Source organism: Carassius gibelio, chromosome A10 (assembly GCF_023724105.1).
Source record: "Carassius gibelio isolate Cgi1373 ecotype wild population from Czech Republic chromosome A10, carGib1.2-hapl.c, whole genome shotgun sequence".
Taxonomy (NCBI): Eukaryota; Metazoa; Chordata; class Actinopteri; order Cypriniformes; family Cyprinidae; genus Carassius; species Carassius gibelio.
In genome coordinates, this window is record NC_068380.1 from 11,637,362 (window position 1) to 11,661,210 (window position 23,849).

At 37.4% G+C, this 23,849-nt stretch overlaps 1 protein-coding gene across 6 annotated transcripts; it reads right to left on the reverse strand.

The window, feature by feature from the left end:
- Positions 1-429: 429 nt before the first annotated feature.
- On the reverse strand, positions 430-23,352 carry LOC128021173 (synaptojanin-1). Of its 6 annotated transcripts, XM_052608173.1 has the most exons (31): positions 23,211-23,352; positions 22,221-22,368; positions 21,875-21,961; positions 20,761-21,028; positions 20,302-20,527; positions 19,728-19,811; positions 19,453-19,530; positions 17,778-17,839; positions 16,115-16,211; positions 15,794-15,969; positions 14,400-14,481; positions 14,165-14,317; positions 13,480-13,645; positions 12,983-13,006; positions 12,479-12,670; positions 12,244-12,328; positions 11,918-12,058; positions 11,617-11,809; positions 11,178-11,336; positions 10,937-11,093; positions 10,588-10,705; positions 9,824-10,036; positions 9,414-9,492; positions 9,123-9,285; positions 8,839-9,024; positions 7,890-8,021; positions 6,810-6,848; positions 6,400-6,446; positions 6,139-6,322; positions 5,091-5,389; positions 430-3,697 (listed from the first exon to the last, which is right to left on the reverse strand). In XM_052608173.1, the coding sequence occupies exons 2-31, from the start codon at positions 22,342-22,344 to the stop codon at positions 2,927-2,929; spliced, it is 4,785 nt and encodes a 1,594-aa protein (XP_052464133.1). In that variant the 5' UTR covers positions 22,345-22,368; positions 23,211-23,352; the 3' UTR covers positions 430-2,926. The 6 variants fall into 6 exon arrangements, with proteins under 6 accessions (XP_052464133.1, XP_052464137.1, XP_052464136.1 ...); XM_052608177.1 differs by lacking the exon at positions 19,453-19,530 and having other exon boundaries at positions 13,480-13,636; XM_052608176.1 differs by lacking the exon at positions 19,453-19,530.
- Positions 23,353-23,849: the final 497 nt, after the last annotated feature.

Consider the following 23,849-nt stretch of genomic DNA (forward strand, 5'->3'; position numbering starts at 1 on the left):
ATCAATATTAAAAAACAAACACTAATAAAGAAAATAATAAAATATAAAATAAAGTTAATTAACACTTTAATAAATACTACATAAATAATACTAAAATAATAATAAAAAGTATTTGAACAAATGCACAGTAAAGGTGTTTTAACCCTCAGAAAATCAAATATAGTAGGAGCTTATTTTTCAATAACTCGATTTTCTAATTATTGCAACCTTATTAGTAAAATTTATAAAAAATATGTATGTAACCATTATGTACAGATTAAACACTTGATTTAAGTGATTTTGATGATTTTATTAAATTTTACATTTAATAAACATTCAAATTAAATATTGTTTATGAAATTAAAAGTAAAGCTATAATGAGATGCTTTCTCTGTACATATTTTAACATATGTATTATCTGATGCAGACAATAATTAATTACAGTATGCCTCATGTTGAATAACATTTATTATTGCGTACATACAACATCAATTGCTCCATACATTAATGTGTACTTTTGATATGCACTTAAATTACAGACCGAATACTCGTTACTGAATTGCAGTTTTGTGGTTTGTTTGTGTATACATACATATAAGGTTAATGCCACAGACTTCAGTTTACTACTGGGCTAAAAGCTACAAAGGAACGTTGCCTTCATAACATGAGTTAATTCCTATAAATCCTTGCTTCTCATTAATAACTGGCTCTAGCAATATCAGGCTCAATGCTAATGCCTTTGAATGTTAAGTGGTTACATTGTGTTTATCAGTCATCAAAAAACAAACGAAAAAAAAAAAAAAAAAATATATATATATAATCCACAACCTGATACTTTTCTGTATTCTGGAGGTGTTCACAGTAAGTGCTTTGGAATGCATTTTGGAATGGTTTTCTCATGCATTAATTCACACAATCTTGCTGGCTTCTTCTAACCCCTTCCTCAACCAAACTCCAAACAGAGACAAACTTTCCATTGCTTTTAAGCTTTAAAAATAAATTTGCAATGCTCAAAGCCAACATATGTTGCTCAGCACATCCCAGGCGAACATTGGAACAGCCATGAAGATGTTAAATTTGTACCAAAATGTAAACAGGGAACAAAAGCACAAGTAGAATACTGCTTTCCTGAAATGCGTACACTTTAACCAAGAATTAATATTTGCATTACGCCCCTGAGGGACATTTAAAAAAAAAAACCTGCTTAACATGAGTAAAACAACTGCACACAAAAAATCAGTTCCTGAAGGCTGATCATTCACCAATAATACAGTCTGAAATGCTATACAATTGACAAAAACAATTGAGGCTGACCCATGATATGCTTCTCCAGAATCAAATAAACACCTTTGGGGCCTTGGAACTCCAGACTTTAATCAACAAGGCATTGTTAAAGAATATACGATGGCAGCTTTAAATGTTACACCATCCATAATCCATCTTTTTGTGTTCAGACTGCTTTCTTTTTAAGATTATACCATATTTTATATCATGACAAATATATTTCTCTAAAACAGACTGAAGACATGATAATGCTATAATGACTCTGAAGTCAGCTGACTTGTTACATAAATATCTGAATCCGTCCCGCACTCGCACAAACGGCTAAAATACACAGAAACAGATGGCGCACAACAAAATACAGCACAGTATTCCTCCACATAATAAATAGATTTATCCACAACCTGTTCATCGAAATAAAAAAATACAATTCCATTGAGCGAATAAGTACACATTGCACAAAAGAAAGCATCTTGAAGGAGGGATCCACCAAAAAAAACAAACAAACAAAAAACACACATACACACATTTGTTAAATACAGCATTTCTGTTGAGAGCTTTGGGTCAGATGAACTGAAAGCACATGTTTATACACTGTCGATGAATGAGAGGTGCCACTGTGACCCTCATGTGAACAAATACACCCTCTTGACTCGAAATGTGCGTTTGAAAGCGTAGAGGACAGAGCTCTTCAGTGCACTTTAAATATGGCATGAATTTGCTGTAAATATAATCACAATTCAGAACTACTTTACATTTTTCCCCACTAGGAAGACATATAATCACTATGAATATGTATAGAAGATATATTTCAACAAGCTAAGCACATCGGTCGTGCTACAGGAAGCGCGGGGGGTCATTTGCATGAACACTCAGAAAAATAAGACCTACGATTTTAAAATGCAGTTAAGCACAGCGACCATTACTGCTGCATGTGACACTCTGAAACTAAACATAGGCAATAGAAACAGGTAAAAGATACATTCATAATGAGTTTAACAACAAAAAAAAGATATCTCTGGTCAAGCTCGTTTTACAGATATGTTTTCTTATTTGCACTGAGTTACAGAATAAAGAGATAGTTCACCAAAAAATGATCAAAAAAATTATTTACTCACTCTCATGTCATTCCAAATATGATGTTCCTTCTTCTGTGGAACAAACAAGAACATATTTTGAAGAATGTTTCAACTGGTTTTGTCCATATAATGGAAGTCAATGGGGTCCAAAACAACCTATTTAGACCCCATCGAGTTCCACTGTACGGAGAATTTTTTTTTCTCCATAAATATCTTCTTTTGTGTACGGGCATGAGGGTAAGTTGAAAATGAAACTGAAGTCTCAATGAGATATATAGTTTGACATTTGTAAAATTTTTAAAAGCTGAAAGATTTGCGCTCTAATGTGTAATATACTAAATTTGGCCACTGAAGTGTAAAATGTTTCACACAGGTGTATATGCAGGTTAATACGCAAATGATACCAAAAATATACCAACATACTGTGTTGATTTCCTCTTGATTTCCCATCTACATTGGGCTAAAAGTAACGGCCAGATCTGATTTTGGACAAACACTTCCAACACCACACTTTGAAACAAACCATACATAATTGTATAGATACACAATAATATTTTCTTTGTATTTTACATACACTTTCTCATACATCATCTCTCTGTAAATTCATTTCTGGAGGGGATATGGGCATTTTTGATGCTGGTATTAGTCCTGGTTGGGATCGGAGGGGGGATCATGGGAAACGCAGAAGTGGGAAGTGACGTCCAGTTGCCGTTTATGCCAAAGCCTGAGCTGGGGATGCTGCTCTGAGGTTGTGGGAACGGAAGGGATGAGGGTATAAGCGGCGGGCCGGACCCACCTGCCTTTCTAGAAAAGTCTGAATCATCATCGAATGTGACCCATTCTTGGATCTGTTTGGCTGGGGCCACTGTTGGAGCAGGAACTAAGGATTGCTGTCTGGAGAATGATGGTGGAAGAGTTGAACTGTGAACCACAGCAGACATGGCCCTGCTGAGGCCCGGGCTGGCCTCCTGGGACTGCTGCTGGGTGTAGAAATCGGGCGTGAGCGCTCGGCGTGGGGAGGACAATAGGTTGCCGGTGAAAAAGTTGGTGCTGCTGGGTCTGGGTTGGGCTTCAGCGAGGAACGGACTGGGGGATGAACAGAGGGTCTCCTGGGATTTGCTGCGCGAGGGTACGGGTGGAAGCAGAAGACATGGAGTGCTGCTAGTGTCCGATGCTGAGAAAAGGGAGAGGGAGCTGGGAAATGTGGAGGAAGAAGAAGGGGAGAGGGTGCATGAGGAAGAAGAGCGAGGGAGGGAAGCGGAAAACAAGGTGTTTTGGAAGAGGGACTGGGTGTTAAGCGTGTGGAAGGGGTCTTGTTTCCATTGTGCTTCTCTTTTGACTCCATTCATCTCCTTGGCCTGGGGAAAGAAAACATACATAGACAACATTATTAAATCAAACTTACAGCTTAAGGAGAAGATACAACACAATGCAGTTGCTGAGTCAACATGAAATCAAATTTTGAAATTAGATTTTATACAAATATTGGAGAAACACTGTCTTCGTAACCTTCCTTAACGCTCCGATGCTTTAAAAAAAAAAAAAAGGTCACACCTTGGCTGCTTGGAATAATAAGAGTTTCTTTTTTCCCTATTATTTATTTTCTTCTTTTTTAAAAAAAATGAAATTCTACTGAACTAACTTTCTTTTGAAGTAGTAACATCTAGTTTGGGGGGATTTTAGGTTCACAAGCTGAAAAATAACTGCCCCCTTTGGTTGTTGAGTTGAACCTCTATTTTAAATAAATTATATAACATTAATTTCCTTAAGCAGAAACAATAATAAAAATAAAATATTTAGATTTTTTTTAGATTAAGCAATTTACCAAACTACTGAACGCACCTTTAAATATCCTCTTTCGGTCAAAAACTTCATTTCATGTTGACTTTAAATTATAAAGCAATATGTTTATTACAAGTTTTGATAAAAATCACGATGACTTATTGGTTAAAACATAAATGGTGCAATGTGAGACCTTAAAATAAATCAAAAGCAGAAAGATCTGAATCTTATTTATTAAACTGTCTAATGAAACAATGAAAACAGCATTGTATAAAACCAAACGCACAAATATAATTAGCGTAAAAGTCTACTAGAGGGAAAGTAAAGCTAATTACTCATAAAATGACTTTCTCTTATCCAAGAAACACTGAAAACAAATAAACCGCAGATTAAAAACAAAAACATACAATACCCACAATAAATACTGGATGACGCTTTCCTTGAACCCCCTGTTGGAACTAAATTAAACTCATAACCTGGTAATTTTTTTTTTACATTTGAAATCGCAATATACAATAATTTCAAGGGGTTCAAGTTAAGTTTGACACTTTTCTTATATTCAAATAAAAAAAAAAAGGTCAAATTAAAGATGGAAAGGGGAAAAACAACTATAACATGGAGGATCCTAAATTAATGAGCACCCCACACATTGTGACTACAGGCTATGGTGCCATGAAGACAACGTGAAGGCTAGAAATGACTTAATCCAGTACCTGTCAACCTGAGGATTGCTCCTGCTAGTAAAAGAGAGAGACACATGCATCAAGAAGAGCGAAAAATGACTGTAAGTATCACCTGGATAAAATCGATATTTGGTGGACAAGGAGAAAATAAAAGGAAGAGGCCCTTAAAGCTGGGTTTTAACCCCAGGATGGGTTCTTGTGGGAACCTGTCTCTCTTTATCAAAATTAGAGGTTGTGCTTGGGATCTTGACCTCCATGCAGATGTGGGCAGGGTAAGGGGACTAACCTGAGACGTAGGAGCAGGAGCAGACTCAGGTGGCAGTGCATGAGAGGACCGGCTCCGGGGTGGAGGTTTAGGAGATGCCAGTCCAGGCTGAGGGGCAGCAGCGGCTCCAGTAGACTCTTGAGGAGCAGGCTGAGGCACCAGCGAGACAGGGAAGGTGGGCTGCATTGGTGGAGGGAGCTGGGATTGTATGGGTGGGGGCAGTTGGACTTGGACTGGAGGCTGCATTGGTGACACACACTGAGGCTGCATGGGTGATATCATCTGAGGCCTCATGGGACTTGGCAGTGTCGGGGTTGGACCTGACAGACAGACACAGCATTATTACATGGCAAAAAAGTTGTTAAAATCATAAAATATATGTATAAATCTGGTATAAAAAAAAAAAAAAAAAAAAAAAAAATTATATATATATATATATATATATATATAAAGTTTATAATAATTTAATTTAATAATAATGCACATATTAAAAATAATTCTAAAATAATACATTATCAATATTAAGTAATTGAATTACTATTATTATCACTATCATTTTAAAAATTTTAAATTATTTAGGTAATTCAGTAACTACTGAATGTACTTTTAAATATCTTGTTTCAGTCAGAAATATGTATTACAGAAAAAAAGGGTTAAAAAACTATTTTAAACAATGTGTTTGTAACAAGTTTTGATAAAATTCACAATGTCTATAGACAGACCGGGGTTATTACAGTTACTTAAAACTAAAACTAAATTCAAAACCATTAAAAAAATAATTTTCATTACTTGTGGTAAAAAAACAACAACAAAAAAAACACCTTTATTTCAGCAAGTTGCCAAGGCATAATTTCTATTTTTAATTTATTTTAGATTGATGTACTAAAATAATTAAAACTGAATAAAAACTATATAGGCATTTAAAACAGAAACTACTAAAATGACAAACACAAAACAAAATGACTAAAACTTTAAACAGAAAATATAAAAATATAGAAACTTGAATTCTAAAATGTTATAAAAAATTATCGAAGAAAAACGAATAAATCATTAGAAGTGTTTAACAAACCCAGAGGCAGTTCAGATGGTTTTCTTTGGGGTTCAGGAATGTGTCTTGGTGCTCCGGGATGATTATCAGGTGAGGGTCGTGGTGCCCCAGGATGCCCCTCTGCTATGGGTCTGGGGGCCCCAGGATGAGCAGGAGGAGGTCTAGCCTGAGGAGGGACGCTGATGACTCCTGCTCGAGGTGGGATCTAAAACAGAACCATAATATTAACACAGTATTTAGATTCTTCTTCTTCTTCTTTTTACAATTATTAAGTCTACCCACTGGCCGCGAGGCGCCTCCAGGGGCTGAACCGGTGGCTTGACCTCGACCTGAAAAACAGCCGATGCAATAATCAAACATTCAGTAATATTTAAGAAATAAGTTTGTAAAAATATCAGAAAACCTATTTTATTAAATTCACATAACACATATCACATAACTACAAATGTGATAACAGAACAATACTTTACATAATAAGTTTAATCGGATGCTTTAAAAGTAAGCCTGGAAAATATCAGATCAGAGCTCCTGTCGAGAATGTAGCTCTATTTTGTGTTGAAACTAGCTTGAGGTTACAATATTCTGGCATGAGGAAGGCCCAGATATGTCCGTCAATGAAATCTTTTCTCAGTTACAGATGGTTGATGTTATTTCGGAGGACTGATGAGCGAAGGCAGTGTGTAAGAACTCACCAGCTGCATCTGCACGTGCTAATGCTGGGCTTTTTTGTCCTTTTGTCAGCATGAGGGAAAAAGTATTAAAAAAAAATGTTTTGTAGCACGTTACAGCCTTTAGCTAGGGAGAAAATATATCTGTCCCAACAGACTCCTTACCTGATATAGAGATAATTTCTATAATTATCTATTCAATTACAAAAGCTACTTTGCCTAATTCAACCCATCACTTCACAATGAGACAGTAAGCCAAAATCACTGGAATACCTGAGACTTCATGCACTGTGTCACGGCAAGATGGTTGACCTGAACACCCCTGGCCCATCTAAATAAGTCTATTTCTGTTAGCAATTGCAGGAGGTCTCAAGTGATCAGGTGATCATCATACACAATAACAAACACTGCAAGAACCATCTAAAAACGAAATCTTTTCAGAAATTACCTTCATAACCGATCAGATCAAACTCTAGACTGAGAGGCTCAGCAAAGCCTTTGAAAGAAAATTCAAAATGTTTCCAAAAAATAACATTATAAACAAAAATCGGTAATTATAAGCTAAATCCACATGGCAAAATAGTTACTTAATATTTTATGACACAAAAGGGCAAATTTACAATGGGGCTCAGGAAAAGCATGAAGAAACGCAACCAAACAGAGCCCAGAACTACATCATTGTTGCATTACATCTGTCAGCCAGACATATTTCACTCTGCCAACCTAATATCAGGTGCAGCTAACCAAGTCAATAAACACTAAACAGCATTAAGAATGTAATCAACTGCTAATACACAGATTCACAGAGCTGGTTCATGTACAGCGTTACCTGCTGAATCTTTCCTAACAGGTGTGGGACTTTGCCCTCCTTCAGAAACCACAGGACATTGTGAAATAAATGAAACATGTATTAAAAAAAAAAAATAAATATATATATATATATATATATATATATATATATATAATGGAAAACATAGCATGTAATGTATTGGGTGTTTCAATCTCAGATAAAACTCATGACTTTTAGGGTTTTGACTTCTTGTATGAACAGTTCTTTTATGTTCATTATGTTCATCATTCCTGTGTAAAGATTCACAGCTGTACCTGAGGGTGGTGGTGGGCGCTGTGGAGGTGCAGGTCGGGGTGGTGGGGCATTGGGGCGTGGAGGAGGGGGGCGTTTTGGATCTAGTATCTGTGAAGAGGGAGCTCCAGCTGGCTGACCATCAACAGGAGAACCTGAGAAAAGAGAGGAAAAAAAAATCATTCTATCACAACAACCACTGTCAAATCAACAGCCTTAGTGATTTAGCTCAGCTCACAGCACTTTAAACTACACTGAAGCCTTGACACACACACACACACACACACACACACTAAAAACCGCTGAAGCACATTGGCAGCACCTCTGCACACGCCACTCATTACCTGCCAGTTCCATTCTTATGGATGCTGGGCTTAATCCTTCTTTTTGCAGTGTAAAAATAAAGGAAAATTAATGGACTGGAATTTTGTATGTTTAAGAGTTGAATGACAAATAAACATTTTGGCACAACTCTATAAATTTAAAATTACTACGGAGTTATGCAAGTTTTTTCCCTCTTCCACTTCCCTGATAAGGGTCTGTAAGATGTTCTTGACAGTGAGTAGACTCTTATGATCAAGAATATTTTGTACATATAATAATATTATGAAATATTTATACAACCCAAAATAATTTATTTTTGTGTTAATATATTATAAATTGTAATTTATTCCTGTAATGACAAAACTGAATTTTCAGTTGCCATTACTCCAGTCTTCGTGTGATATGATCCTATATTTAATTTAATTGAAGTACAAATTTTTATAACATTATAAATGTCATTATAAATTTCTGTCAAAATATTTCAGTCTCACTGACCCCAAACTTTTGAACATTTGTATATATATATATATATATATATATATGTATATATATATATATATATATATATATATAGCAAAAGACAAAGCTAAAAATTGATAAACCCCTAAGAGTTTGTCCATGTTGAGTAGAATCAAATACTAGCACTACCCAGTGGTGGTCCAGCTGTGCGTGGAGGCGCTCTGCTGGGCCGGATGGGGGCCACAGGTTCTCCGTGGGTAGGAGAGGGGCAGGGACTGGTGTGTGGTGATGTGGCAGGGGATGCGCCCAGATCCATGCCTGCTCCAGGTTGCAGGTGCTGGGGTAAAATATCCTCAACCTCCTCATCCACGTCACCTGTCAACAAAGCAATAACAATGCAACTCCATACTGCACCAAACTTCCACACATTCCAGTTGAATTTTGGTAACATGTCACCCAAACAGGTGCCACACCTTCCATGTCATACTCTTCTCCTATGTCAGAGTTTTCTGCCAGCAGGGTAGAGCTGGTGGATGTTGGGATGCTTCCACAGATTCTCTCCACACTCATTTCCTCCTCTAGACTCTTTATCCAACCTGGACTCCTCAGACGAATGTCTATGGTCTTACCATCCACCTGCATGCAAACACATAGAGGGATGGTAAAAAAAAAGAAGAAATTTTAGGGTGCCATGCAATAAATACATGCATGTGAATTTTCATATTTTCAATATTTAAAGCTGAATCTGAACTATAGTCTCTTACAGTAGAGCCACTCAAAGATAGAGCTGCCAGAGCAGAGTATCCCTCCAAAAATGTCACCCACATTTTCTCTTCAACAAACCTGTTCAGTAGAAAAAAAAACAAAAAACAATTTTTCTATGTATATGTTATTACGGTCACCAAGGTTGTGGTCATTTAATCAAAAATACAGTACAAACAGTAATATTGTGAAACATTTTTAAAATTTTAAATGACTATTTGCTATTTTAATATATTTTAAAATGTAATTCATTCCTGTGATGTCAAAGCTGAATTTTCATTGACAAATGAACATTTTAAAAGAACAGGACTTATATTTTGTAAAATGATAAATGTCTCCATTGTAATTTTTGAATGACATTTTAATTAAATATAATTGGAATTAAATTATATATATAAAAAATAACCAGTACCTGATAAGAATAACCTCGCCAAAATTTGCAAACTTGTCCAACAGGTCGTCAATCAGTGCATCATCAAAGTAGTCATCGGGCCCAGACGTGCAGAGAGAGACAAGGATGGTGCCATCTGGTGGACCCTGCAGGGCGATCACTTCCTTATACACCTGATGTCTGGCCTCTGGATCCACCTCAAGTATGTCCACATCCATGATAGCCACCACAGGCCTGCAAGAAAGAAATGTTAAGAGTACAAGAACACAGATTCCTAAACTTAAAAGCACCTGTGGCCCACACAAACAAACGAAACATTTTAAAAATCACTTGATATTTTAATAGACTAGCGTCATTTAGTTTTGGTGATGCGAGAGTGGGTATTCTTAATTCCGGTTTCTGTGACGTTTGCATTTACTGTAAGGGGAAACTCATACGAAACTCATTCCTTCATTCACCTGACCCACAACATACGTAAGCTTCAAATACCACTGGCTCAAATAACATATATAATATAGTAATGATAGCAATGTAGATCTTAGTTGCATTTAAGTGATATTATAAATCCTGTAAACATATATAGAAGGTATGATTCAGTTTTTTTCCAGCTCTCTGCACTGACTTTTAGGAAAAATGGAAGTATCTTTCTTTATCCATTCTTGCTGATCGGAAATCCAACATCCCTTGACAGCCTCCTGCAGTACCTCTGAGGCCCAGTGGAGGGCAAATAAAACATTGCAGATGGAAAATTCAAAAGGCGTTGTGCTGGCCTTATTCTCTCTCACCTGTGATCAGAGGTTTTGAGCTCTGCTCTACCATAATACTTGAGCTCTCCAGGGCTCCATGGGTACTGATCCTCCTCATTCACTGAGGCTCCTACTACATTCAACTCCAACTCTTCCGCTGAAACACACACACACACACACACGCACACACACACACACGCACACACACACACACACACACACACACACACACACACACACACACACACACACACACACACACACACACACACACACACACACAGGCAGATCTAGTCAAAAATGTAACTTTAAGATTAGCTTATTCTGTTGTATACTGCATTTGAAGTTTGGTTGGTAGGTGAGGATATTTTATTAATATAATTCTCACCAGTTTTATCAAAGTTCCACTTCCTTCTCTTCCACAACACACGGTCAGTCCAGGCTGGTGTGCGGCACTTCTCACTGGTGTCGTAGTCCTCCGAAAACAGGTCATATTTATAAGTGGGCGCAAAATCCAGCTTCCCTTCAATAAAGCCCCTAAAAATCTGAAATGTGAATAAAATGGAGAAATCGTTTAATAGAGTGACAAAAAAACAAAACAAAATTCCACAGATTTTTCCCTAATGTACCTGTCCAGCATTCTTCTGCTCCAGCAACTGATCTCCAGCAATCAGTGCATCCCACTTCTCCTGTCTGATCAGTTCCTTTGTCTCTTCATTGGGAATATTTATTCGGTAATTGAAGTCTCCACACCAGAATACATAATCATGGGAGTACAGGAGACGGCCCTAATAAATAAAAAAAATCTTATTTAAGAATAGTATTTTTAATATGTTTTCTATTATTTGCATATAAAAAAAAAATTATATATATATATATATATATATATATATATATATACACACACACACACACACACACACACACATATATTACATCTAACATTTATTATAATGTATTTAAATAACATTAATACATTACAATCAGTAATACATAACAATTAAAAGAAGAAGGTGTTCATAAGTGGAACAGAAGTAACAGATATTTTTTGAATCACAAATGAATTACCATGGGGAAGGACAGTTTGCGTGCAATTTCATTGTAGTCGTCGTTCCTCTCTTTGACCTGTGACTGGCCAGCAGCAAAGTGAGAGCACACAAAACAGATGCTGGTGGTGTGAAAGAGCATGCGAATAGCCACACCCCCTTTATTACCAGTGGCTCCACCCATCCCAGTCTTCACTGTGTCCACAGCAACGTCCCTATGTGAGGAAAACTCACAATATGAGAATAATTTCTAATCCTTTTAAACATCTGAAACTAGATTGATTTGACAAGCACAAAATGAAGGCAAGTGTGTGTGAGAATACCTGATGAATGGTGCATGCTGAGGACGTATGAAGACGAACAGACACACACCCACCAGCTGCTCTGAGGCCAGCAGCACGTATTTGTGCTCTCGTGAGATGTTCTTCTGCAGTTCTGCAGCCCACAGCTTCTGATTAGTAGTGCTAATAGGGAGGAAAGAGAAGTTAAATAGTTCTCACAAATTCAGACTCAAATACTGATTGAAAGAAAAGTGAACTGGGTAGCACATCACAACTACTGGCACTAACCAAAGGAAGTTTTGCTTCTGCTTACTATTTAACTACAGTCCAGTGAACTTCAAAATCTCTAACGTCAAGTTACTTCTTACCTTGCGCTGACGATATTTCCAGCATTCAGCTCTACCATTTCCTCAAAGCCAATAGCAAAGATGTCCACTGGGTTAGATTTTCCATCTGCATGACAAAACGGTGATCTTGGACTCTGATACATTTAAGCCACTTAAGTATTTGCACTAGTTTTATTAGTCACTGACTGATAATAAAACAAAGCAACCTCATTTCCTTTCAAAGTATCATTTGCATTGTCTTTGCATCAACACATACCCTGGAATTCTGGGTGGCCGGCCTTCTTAGGGGCATCCAGAAGCCAGTCATTGAGCGTGTGGTTACGAAACGCAATACTGCGGAACTGCTTGCCCCCGTTCACGTTCCATGTACCCACACACACTCTGATCTTCTTGGGACGTGTGTACTTGAAGTGGTTCTGACACATGCCCAGAAGCACTCTGGGAGAGGCTAAAATCAGAAAGCGTGAGACATTTATCAAAAACCTACATCCAGATGATCAATGATAATAATATCATATTTTGGCCAGAGTTCACAAAAAGAAAATGCAGAGCATATGACATCGCCCAAACACACCAAAAAGATGAAATTCTGTCCTTGAAAGTTGGACAATAAGATAGGACACATTTAAAACGACTACACAGCAAAAAAACAAAAAAAAACACACTGTACAATGTCAGAGGCGCCAAAATAAACAGTGAGTTTATGATACAGGGAACCATAAACATTTATAGATTTATTGCTGGTATATGTATACTGTACCTGACTGTAAAATAGGCTCAGTGACTAACATTGTAAGCATTAAGGAGAAAAAGAAAGAAAAAGAGAGAGAGTGGTTCAAGTTAGCCGTTAAGACAGATAACAGCATTAGTCCTCTTGTTCAACACTAATCTCACACCCAAAGCAGCCGGGAGCCATAGATTAGCACGCTAGCATAATGAAATGCATTCAGATCCACAGGATGAAATCAGTCCACTACAGCAGACTGATCACATTAAAACCGTAACCACAAAAACAAGATACCAAAGGTGGAAATCTTGTTTGAAATCATCAATACCTGAAGTCCTGAAGTCAGTAAAATCGGTATAGTTTAATATGCATTTGCTAGGTATTTTATATGTATTCCTTCATGGGCAATGTATTTACAATATATTTATATTAAGAAAATCACACTAATACTATATTTATATTTGATTTGACTAATATTATCATTGCCCTGGTTGATTTCTGACTCTGGATTGTGGTGGTGTAAATCATACCGTACAGGCTGCCGGTTGTGAGGAGGGCTCGTGCCTTATCTGCCAGGTCACTGTTCAGTGTGCTGCCCAGTCTCAGGATGTCAATGGCTTCCTGTTTAGAGCTGTCAAAGAAGTTGTTCTGAATGGTTCTGGTGACTGAGCGAGCGCCGTCTTTTAGCTTTCCACCCTACAGAAAGAAAAAACAAAACCAAACTGTTCATCTAAAATAGTTACAGTTGGGAACAACAAAACTATCAAAAATAAAAAACAAAACAAAGGAAACATTCATGTATTCAAAGGGACATGACAGCAATACTAATAATATTTCTTTGCAGCCAGCTAAATGAGGCTTGGTGTTTGAGGCCTAGCTGAGAGAGAGTTTACAGGCCTTTATAACAGTCTGTAAAGAAACCGAATTAAAGTTGAGAGCACAGCCCTACAGTAATCTTTCTCTACTAACATGAACCAACACAAAACAGCAGACTAAGATAAATAGAGCATCAAAACTTGAATTGATACAACTAGCTAGTGTCAACTTACCACAAAGGCAGAGGAACAGCCATAGGAAAGCAAGAAAAACAGCAGATATAAGAGTTAAGACAATCGTTAACTTACTGGGTAAAGATGGTCAGAACCTCTCATTTTCAGCTCTCTACTGCCTTTTTGTGCTTTATTGTTTGTATGTGTTTTACAAGCTGACACGTACCTTAGCCTTGCCATCCAGGGCACCAGTGCCTGCGTAGATCTTGCTGACCGAGTCTCCATTGATGGACCACATGGAGCGGAAAACCTCCTGAAAGCGTGCCACCAGCTGAGGCTTCTCAGTCAGACCCATGTCTTTCAACTGTTTTGGAAGCATCTGAGCAACAGAGACATATTACGTAAGAGGTATTAGAATTTTTTTTTACTGTAGTTGGAAAACAACTGTGTTACAAACACACCTCAAGTGCAATGAAGGCCTGGACGCTGTTTGTTCGGTCCAAGCAGTCTAAACAATTGGAACGAATAGTCCCAGTTTGACATCTGCAGTGAACAAAATTGTGGGAGACAATTTCATGAACTAGTTTTGGTCACTTTGTGATTATTATCATCAGCATAAGCCAATTACTTATTAAATGTAAGGAATTAAAACATTTTTACAATGTATTTTTTATTAAATAAACTGATTCATAAATAGGTTCAGTAAATTGTACTACATTCAAAACTTTGTCTATCTTCATTTCAGACTACAAAGCAACAAAATGTGATTATTTCTCAATGTACAGTAAAAAGTGAAAGTGAAAGTGACATTCAGCCAAGTATGGTGATCCATACTCAGAATTTGTGCTCTGCATTTAACCCATCCGAAATGCACACACACAGAGCAGTGAACACATACACACACACTGTGAGCACACACCCGGAGCAGTGGGCAGCCATTTATGCTGCGGCGCCCGGGGAGCAGTTGGGGGTTCGATGCCTTGCTCAAGGGCACCTAAGTCGTGGTATTGAAGGTGGAAAGAGAGCTGTTCATGCACTCCCCCCACCCACAATTCCGTCCGGCCCGAGACTCGAACTCACAACCCTTCGATTGGGAGTCCAACGCTCTAACCATTAGGCCCACGACTTCCCCAGTATACCAATATATACCAAGGGGCAACCTCCCGCTCTGTCTGGTGAAGCCCATACGGAAGTGACTTAAACTGTAATTCGTCAACTGGCCGCTAAAGGCTGGCTGCAAAAGGGAATTAATCCCATAGACCCCCCATGTTAAAATGCCCAATTTACAGCAAAGAAAAAAAAAAAAAAAAAAAAGTTTACAGCCTGGTTCAAAAATGATTTTGGCCTATATAGCTATTTTTGCCCCCCCCATCCGTTGAAATTACCTCAAACCTTAAAGTTCTGCATAATTAAGGGCGTGGCCATTTGAGTGACAGGTGGATTACTGCTGCTGTAACTGCTGTCGAGCTATGTGGGCTGTATAAAAACATGTCATTAGAACAATGAGCTGGATTGATGGTGTTTGTGGCATACAGGGTTTTGGAGTGGTAGAGAGCACTTGTATTATTAGTGAAGACACATTATTTGTTTATTTACAGTCATTCATTCTCTCATTCTTGTCTCTGTGGCTGTGCGCGGTCCGGAGCGCTGTAAGACTGATGTATCCATCCAACTGAACTTTACTGCAAATATATGAACTTACCTGTTTTAAATACTTTTATATTTAATGTGTTTGTTGTATTTAATAGCCACGTGGTTTAAAACACCACTATAAGTACAGAGAGCCTCTCTCTTGCCCTCACCCATGCATGCAGGATAATATGAAAAAATGTCCATATCGCCCAACACTACTCACCTCTGAATGCCGGCCTCCTCCGAGTAGTAGAAGAAACCACATTCCTCCAGAAACTTGCTGATCTGAGGTTTCAGGACAGTGTTGAGCTTGTCAGTCTTCCCGCCTTTAACCATCTGATGATAGTCAAAGTTCAACATTCTCACAGCATTCGCATGCTCTGAGGCTTTCAGGTGACTCTGTGGGCGAAGACAAAGATAGTCTTTATACAGTAAAGAAAGCGAAACAACTGCTCTATGGTTCTGTCATACTTGAGTATTGAAAGACATCTCAAATTATGCATTGCAGCCTGACCAACCCGAATATTTGCTTAACAACAATCACCTGGAATGCTTTGCTGAGCATGTTTTCCCCCTCCTTCATACCCAGCAGGTTGATGATCACCTGTCTGCCATACAGCTTCCTCAGAGCACTAACGTGTCTGGACAGGAAACATCACACAGGGGTTCATGCACATTTAAATACATTAATCTAATCGAAAAAGAATAAATAAAACATGTTTATCCAATCCTGTGATCCAACGCTTCAAGAAAAATCAAAGGTAATTTAAAACAAAGGAAGCCAAGGAAAATAAGTGATCAATAGATCATTAAGGATGGAGTGGGAGCAATGAAAGCCTCACGATTGTGTTGTCTGCATCTACTTCCCCTCATCACGACCTGACTCAGCACTCCAGGGAACAGAGCAGTGACTCATGATGAATAAAGAATGTCCATCATGCTCAGTGTGAGAAGCCAAGGCTGGATAAGAATAAACCCTCCCACATTTTCAGGATCCTTAAAGCAGATTTTAGCATTTTAATAAACATAATCTTTCCCTAAAAAAAAAAAAAAAAAAAATCATACAAAGATTTATTATTGATGAAGTTCCCTGAAAGAGTATGTCTTTAGTGACACTGACAAGATCATGGGGTTATTAACTCACTTAAATCTGTGAGTTTTCTTGTAGAATTTTAAATAATATAAATAACTTAAAAATAATATAAAAAAAATGTGTCTGGTTTTTTTTGAAAGTATTTTAATATTGGGTAAATAAATGTAAAAAATTTTTTTAAATGATAATATTTTAGTGTCAATTCAACAAAATTATTTGTAAAACACACATTTGCAAACATCCAGCAACCAATTTCTAAATTTAAAAAATATATATATATTTGTAGCTTTTTTGAACTTCCTTTTTTTTTTAATAGTTTTAGTAATTTTAGTACTTTAGTAAATTTATTTTAGGTGCCTTTAACTACCATGTTATTATATCAAAATGTTGTGTTCATGTCTTTTGCTGTTATTAAGGTGGGATACAATAATGGTATAGTTAGGTTTAGGGGTGCGAGAAAGGGTTTGTAGTTAGAAATATAACTACAAAAATTACAGATGTAATTACAACCAGTAATTCTTTATATAAGTACAAGGTAATAACATGCATTGCATGATTAATGATCATGATTAATTCAATTATTAGTACATATTAGTTAAAGACACTTAATACAAACTGGGTCCATTATTTTAAGATTTTTTTTATGGTCAAATGATTATTTACAGATAATGGGTTTAGAGTTGCGTTTACATGGGGCTGGACATCTTACACTGCATTTTCAACATATCACGTCATCAGTGCTGATTTTTTAAGACACCACGAGCAGTTTGCATTTATAAGACCGCAATAAGCTAAGTTAAAAAAGTTTAGCTTTTAAATGATGCCTCCAGACTCCCTGTTGCATTTAATCCAGCTGTTCTGTGCGTAATTGCCATCTATGAAATCGGGCTCTGGTGGACCTTAATTACCCAGCGACTAGCTGAAAATACATCCTTAGACATGTCTGAGTTTGCCCATCCAGACCGTGTTAAATAACAGGACTGTTTGAAGCAGGGCCCATACACAGTGGAAATATCTGCTGGATTGCTTTCATCATGCACTAACACTTGGGCCAGAGCCAGAACAGCTGGATACTAGAGCAAGCATCATCAAAGACCAGCTGAACCCTAATTACCTCTCAAAAGCCGGTGCGTTTGCTTCAAAACCACGAGACAGCTTAACACGATGAGATCCGACCTTTGTGGAAAGAGAAAAAAAAGAAAAAAAGAAAAGAAGAATTGTGAGTTGAGTTGTTTCCTATTTGGTGCAAAAGGAAATTAAGGTGGCAGAAGGAAAGGAAGATGAGAGAGACAGCAAGAGAAAGACCACACAGGCCTGCCTGCCTGCGGAGTTGAGCTGCATTTGAGAAACAAAAAAAATTTGCGCAGAATGAGATAGCGGAACCATCTGTAATGATTTCACAAGTTCACTGAAGCCTGAAGATCTATCAGAGATACCGTTCATCCCAGGAAACACATGAATCCTGGCTGGACAGTCATGATTTGTGCTCTTCATAGAATTTCAGCTGCAGTTTTTAATAGTTGCAGGAAGCTCCTTTATAATAATGGTTTTCGATTGATGTTACTTTTGACCACGCTCACATCCTTCAATATAATGTATAACGTTCCCGCCTACAACCACAATAGTAATCTATACAGAGGGGCTATACATTTCTAGACTATGACTGGCTTCTCATTTCCTGCAGTCTCATATAACTCGGTCACTGAAATAGTTAAGCCTTTGAACCCAATTTATTCAACATTTTACATCAAGGGTCTTCAACAAGGGGCACTGTAGATGGTCTGCCAATGTTTAAAATCTATTTATTTTTTAGTATTATTATTAATACAAAAATATAAATAGCCAGTAATTAAATATTTGATTATTATTATTTTTTTTTTATTATTAGTCACAATTAAAAAAATATTTTTATTTTAGTCATTTTGAACTGAACTGAATTTATTTTTCAGTTTAGCTTTCTTTTCTTTAAGGACTTCACCTTCAACTTATTTTATTTCAGTATTCTGAAATAAATTCTGAAATTACAATTAAAATACAATTTTAGTTTAATTTTATTTCAACTTTATTTCCAATTAATACAAAAATGAATGAAAAAAAATCATTATTACTTATTTAATGCAATGTATTTACATTTGCAATACATTTAAATATGTCAACTTGTTATTTTTTATCAGTATGTATAAAGATGGTGCCTGTTTTGCCTCTATTTGCAACAAGGGGGACTTGAATTCAAAAAGGATGAAGATCTCATGTTTAGAGCTGTTGGACATTTCTGCTTTATTTAGACTCAGTCCTCAGTCTCTGCAGGTGCCATTAATATTTCAGACATACGGAAAGGCAGCCAAGACCAGCTCACATTACCTTGAGCTTTCTGGGAGCAAATCAAATATCCTGTGGTGATTCTACTTCCTTTATTTAGCTTTGCACTGAAGACAATGGAATCCCTTAACCAATACCACTATGGCCTGAAGTGACACAGAATACCTTTCATTCAGGTGTTGTGCAAAGCTTTGAAAAACAGCTCAAGAAGGGTCACCTCACCAGCTTCCCACTAAAAGCAACAATGATAATGTCTATGCAATGTCAGAGGAAAGACACAGGCATTTCCAGACCTGCTTGCTGGCATCTTATCTCGATTTCACAAGACGCCAGTAGATTTATCAGAATCTGGATCCTTTCCAAAATGAATCACGGTCGGTTTAGATGCAGCTTTCACCGGCTGACATTGCACAAACTCTTTGCAGTGAAGAACAGATCATCCACCAGACAAAACTAAAGCTTCGATCTACCAGCTGTTGGTTTCCATGCTGTCCTTTCGCCTCTCGACTTTGATTCAGCTGCAACATAATCCCCTTAAAAGAGTGTTTCTGATAATATGAATAAAGGGGGTCAGCACTGGCCACTTGTGATGAAGTGGAAACACAAAAGAATACATTCATTATGATGAGACAGCAGGGGCTTGGAACTCCAGGAAGCTCAATTCAGTGGAGCGCAATGCAAATATTTTTCCTCAGTGTGATTTGAATACAAGCATACATCATATTGATACAAGGCTTTACTGTACCTGAATTCCCGGCTGCTCCCAGAAAAGGGGTATTGACCCTCGTATCTGAATGAAGGAAGATACTTTGTCATCAAGGAAAACAACCTGTAGGGAATATAAATACAAACTCAATCTTAGCCTTGGCATACCATATATGACATTTAACCCTCTGGTATATCTCTGGTATAAGTCACACTTGTCATCTTCAGTGGAGCGAAAACAATAAGCGTAACTTTTTTAATGAGGTACTATGTTTTGTTTCAATAATTTTCTTTCTTTAATATGTTGCATTTTGTGGGGATTTCATGGTTCCAGACAGTATTTACCTGTAAATTAAGCACCTTTTATTTCTGTATAAAATAATACAAATATTAGAAAAAAAATATTTTCTCATATTTTCAGTTAATACAGTGTTTAGGTTAAAAACAGAGCAAAGGCAGATTGGTGCCATGTGGTTGTAAAAGTCACTGAGTCTGAGCCATTCTAGTTAAGTAAAAAAAAAATCTAAACAAGTTTAAAATGACTAAAGACCACCGAAGGGTTAAGGAAGTGAGTTCAGAGGTGACTTGGCAGGTGACTCATATTGCTGGCGTACCTGCTCAGTCTCCACAAAGTTGGCCACCTGGCCATCGTCATTTGTGCCTCGGACATTAAAACGTGTGCCTGCTCTCTCTGAGCTGAGCCGAGAGATCACGCAAGCTTTGGCCTGCTTGTGGCCAGCGTAGATAGTGCGGATCTCCACTCCGCCACACATCAACCTCAGCAGCCAGTCATCACAGTTCACCCCATAATGCTTGAGATGGAGATGGAGGGACTGATTCCTGTGAAGCCATTACATTATTACATAACCATTACATCCATTTATCATCAACTTCAACAGTTCAACAGTCTGAGTAAGTGAGATTTTGTTGGAAACATTTTGGACATATGCAATAAATCCTGTATGATCACTATAAGTAAATGTTTTGAATAAAACTGTATTTCTATTAAATGAAAAAATCTTTCAACACTGAAACAAAATGACCTTCGGGGTCACAATTTGAAAAACACCTACCAGAAAAAACGATTGTCAGATATGTCTTCTCTGATTCTGCGGTGCGCGTTCAAGCTGAGGTCCAGACTCACTCCGGTGGAGGACCAGGCGAAATAGAAGTTCCCCGAGTTTAAGACTTTCCTGACATCAGCGATGCGGTCCTCATCCGAGGGGTCGTTTTTCAGAGAGACGAAGTCAGTGCCCGTTACTCGAAAAACTTCTGAATCCTGGACTTTCCCCACTGAACTGCAGCCTGTGACGACCACCAGGCTGTGCAGCATAGATTCCCCTACAGAAGAAGAGAGAAGAGGATTCAGAGTTTGTAGCTTATGCAAGTTTTGCAACCACATCTTTAACAATTGGCCATTGAAAAACACATATGCATAGATACCTTACTTGAATATTGAGGTGGACAAGTCTCTATGTCTATGCTGTTTTCTAAGAACTTAAAATATGACAGTGAAATATTAAATACACTTACAAACTCAAATAATGGGTGATCTTGTAATTACACTGTAATTACTGACTGTATTTGTATAACAACTGCTTGATAATATGTTATGTTTTGCTGTGAATTTTAGTGTTTTGGTACTATTTCTGCTCCACTTATCTTCAAAAAGAATTTAAATCTGTCGACAAGGTGGATTTACACCCTACAGCACCCTACAGCATACACCCACAATATAATATGCCACACACTGCACTTTAACTTTAACAGTTCAACACTGGACTATACATACACACTGCATTTAATACAATAATCTGCCCATTACCACTGGATATCATCCAATGCACATCCATGACATTTCTGTATCCAGTTCACGTACACTCTGTTGGACCTTAGCATATTTTTATGTGTATATACGTTTACATAATGTGTAGTGCTAACTGTATGCATGTACATATTGTGTATAATGTGTAGTGTTAACTGTAAGTAAGTCTAATAGTACACTGTGTGTACTGACTATATGTATGTGCATATTGCACATTTTCACCTGCTGGAAGTCTGTTTGGTTATATGTTAATTGTTTTTGCAATAAAAGTGACGACTTGACTTGACTTGATTTGTATTTGTTGTGATGACAAACACAACCAGCAAGTCAAATAAAATAAAACAGAAGCTGAGAAACTGTACCAAGGTTAAGACGAAGAACTCCCAGGATCCCATAAGCATCCAGCATCTTAGTGTACGCTGTTTTGATGGTCTCTTTCTCTGCAGCCGCTGTGGATGACATTAAAACATTAACTTAATAAATAAATAAAAAACACTTGCCATATTTATAGACTCCAAAGCTGTATTGTATGCAAATAGACAATATTTAAGCCATTTTGTTTCTCTTTTATCTGGGAGATCATGGGAATCAATAGGGGGAAAACTTTTTGATTCAATAATATTTCAATAAAATGACTGGTTTGACACTTTTTTCATATTTAAAATGTATAAAAAATAAGTAATATATAGGGTGTGTGGACAGTCTTACACAGTACAGCAACGGCTCCAGTCTCGAACATCAGGCATTCCTCTCGATTTCTGGTCTCCACAATCACACTGTATGGAGGGGGATCCAGTTTATGATAAATACGATAACCTTTACTGAATGCCATGACTCGACACAACCTGTTTCAGCCCTGAATAAGACAAAAACACAGTTTACTTTGAAAACATATGAAGGAAATGCCACAGGGGTTATGGTAACCATATTCAAACTCTAAACTGCCTGCAGGTTCAAATAATCAGGTGCATCAAATGGTGCATCATGTAGTCACAAAAACACAATTCAAAATGTTTTATTAATGCATCCTGTCATAAACCATTGACATAAGAGCAATTAAAAAGTCTGAGAGACATGCACAATTCGTGTTTTAAAAATCTAAAAAAACACTCATTACGGTGCTGACGAAAAACATGTTAGTTATGCTTTATTTAAGCAACAGGAGAGTGAGGGATGAATAATGAACCCCAATCCCCTAAAAGCCGAAGCAACGAGTTAAAATGTCCGACTCCAATGAAATAAAATGTTCAGAAACAGAAGATGACAGGTGCTCATCGCAATGCCACACCACATACAATCAGATCTGCAACCCAAATATATGACAATGTTTACAATTCCTGCACACACAGAATGTCTATCCTTGGGCCACTGTCTCAGCGTGTCGATGAAGGTTAGTGCACGGTTAGTGCACATGAGATTAGTAATCGTCAATATGATAACTAAATTGAAGAAGACCAGGCCCAGCCGGCCATTTATCTGTCAACACCAACAGTTAAAGACACTGACAGCGCTAGGCATTTATCACGGCCACGGCTAATGTTAGCCGGCTAGTTCTCCATCACCTTCCTGAACCATATAAACAGTTATTTAACTGATAACAGCGCCGTAATATGTGCGTTTATATAAAGAAGCAAATGTAATGTCTCAGAATTGTTATTCATTTATGACGATGCATGGTCAAGAAACGCTCTTGTGTACCTGTCAGAGTTGTGTCTGTCTTCCCCCGGTTGGAGATCGTCTAGAAAACAAATTATTAGCGGGGCAGGTAGTCCAAGCACAGAAATACAACCGAACTAGAAAGGACAACTCGAGTACTGTTGTTAATCCCCGGATCGTTTCCGGAACGCTGAGGTGTGCACTGATTGGCTAGATTTTTTTTCACGTGATGCAAGAAGTACTGACGGACAACGTGTTCTATCAAGTACAATGTTTGTGATAATTATATACGACAATAAGACGGAACAAAACTGTCTCGGGACATTTGTCAGGTCATTGTATATTTCATATTGAGTTTTATAAAAAAAAAAGTATTCATAAAAAATGTGTTATGTGTCAGTTTCGAGAAGCAAGATGAAAATTTATATTTCTTCGCAGCTTAATTTGTTGTTTATCCGTAAATGTAAGGTATTCAAATGTAAAAGCTTTTTTTCTAAATTCAGAGAGATTGAGTTATATTAATTCGATGCACCTCTTGTAACAAAAAACAAGATAACGAATGGAAAGCATGGGGACTTGCTTTTGTATTATGTTTATTTTATGTATGGATATTTTTATCGGCGGGCTGTTGAATGTAAATGATTCATATAACCTTTTGGCATCTCTATTTCTGATTTTATA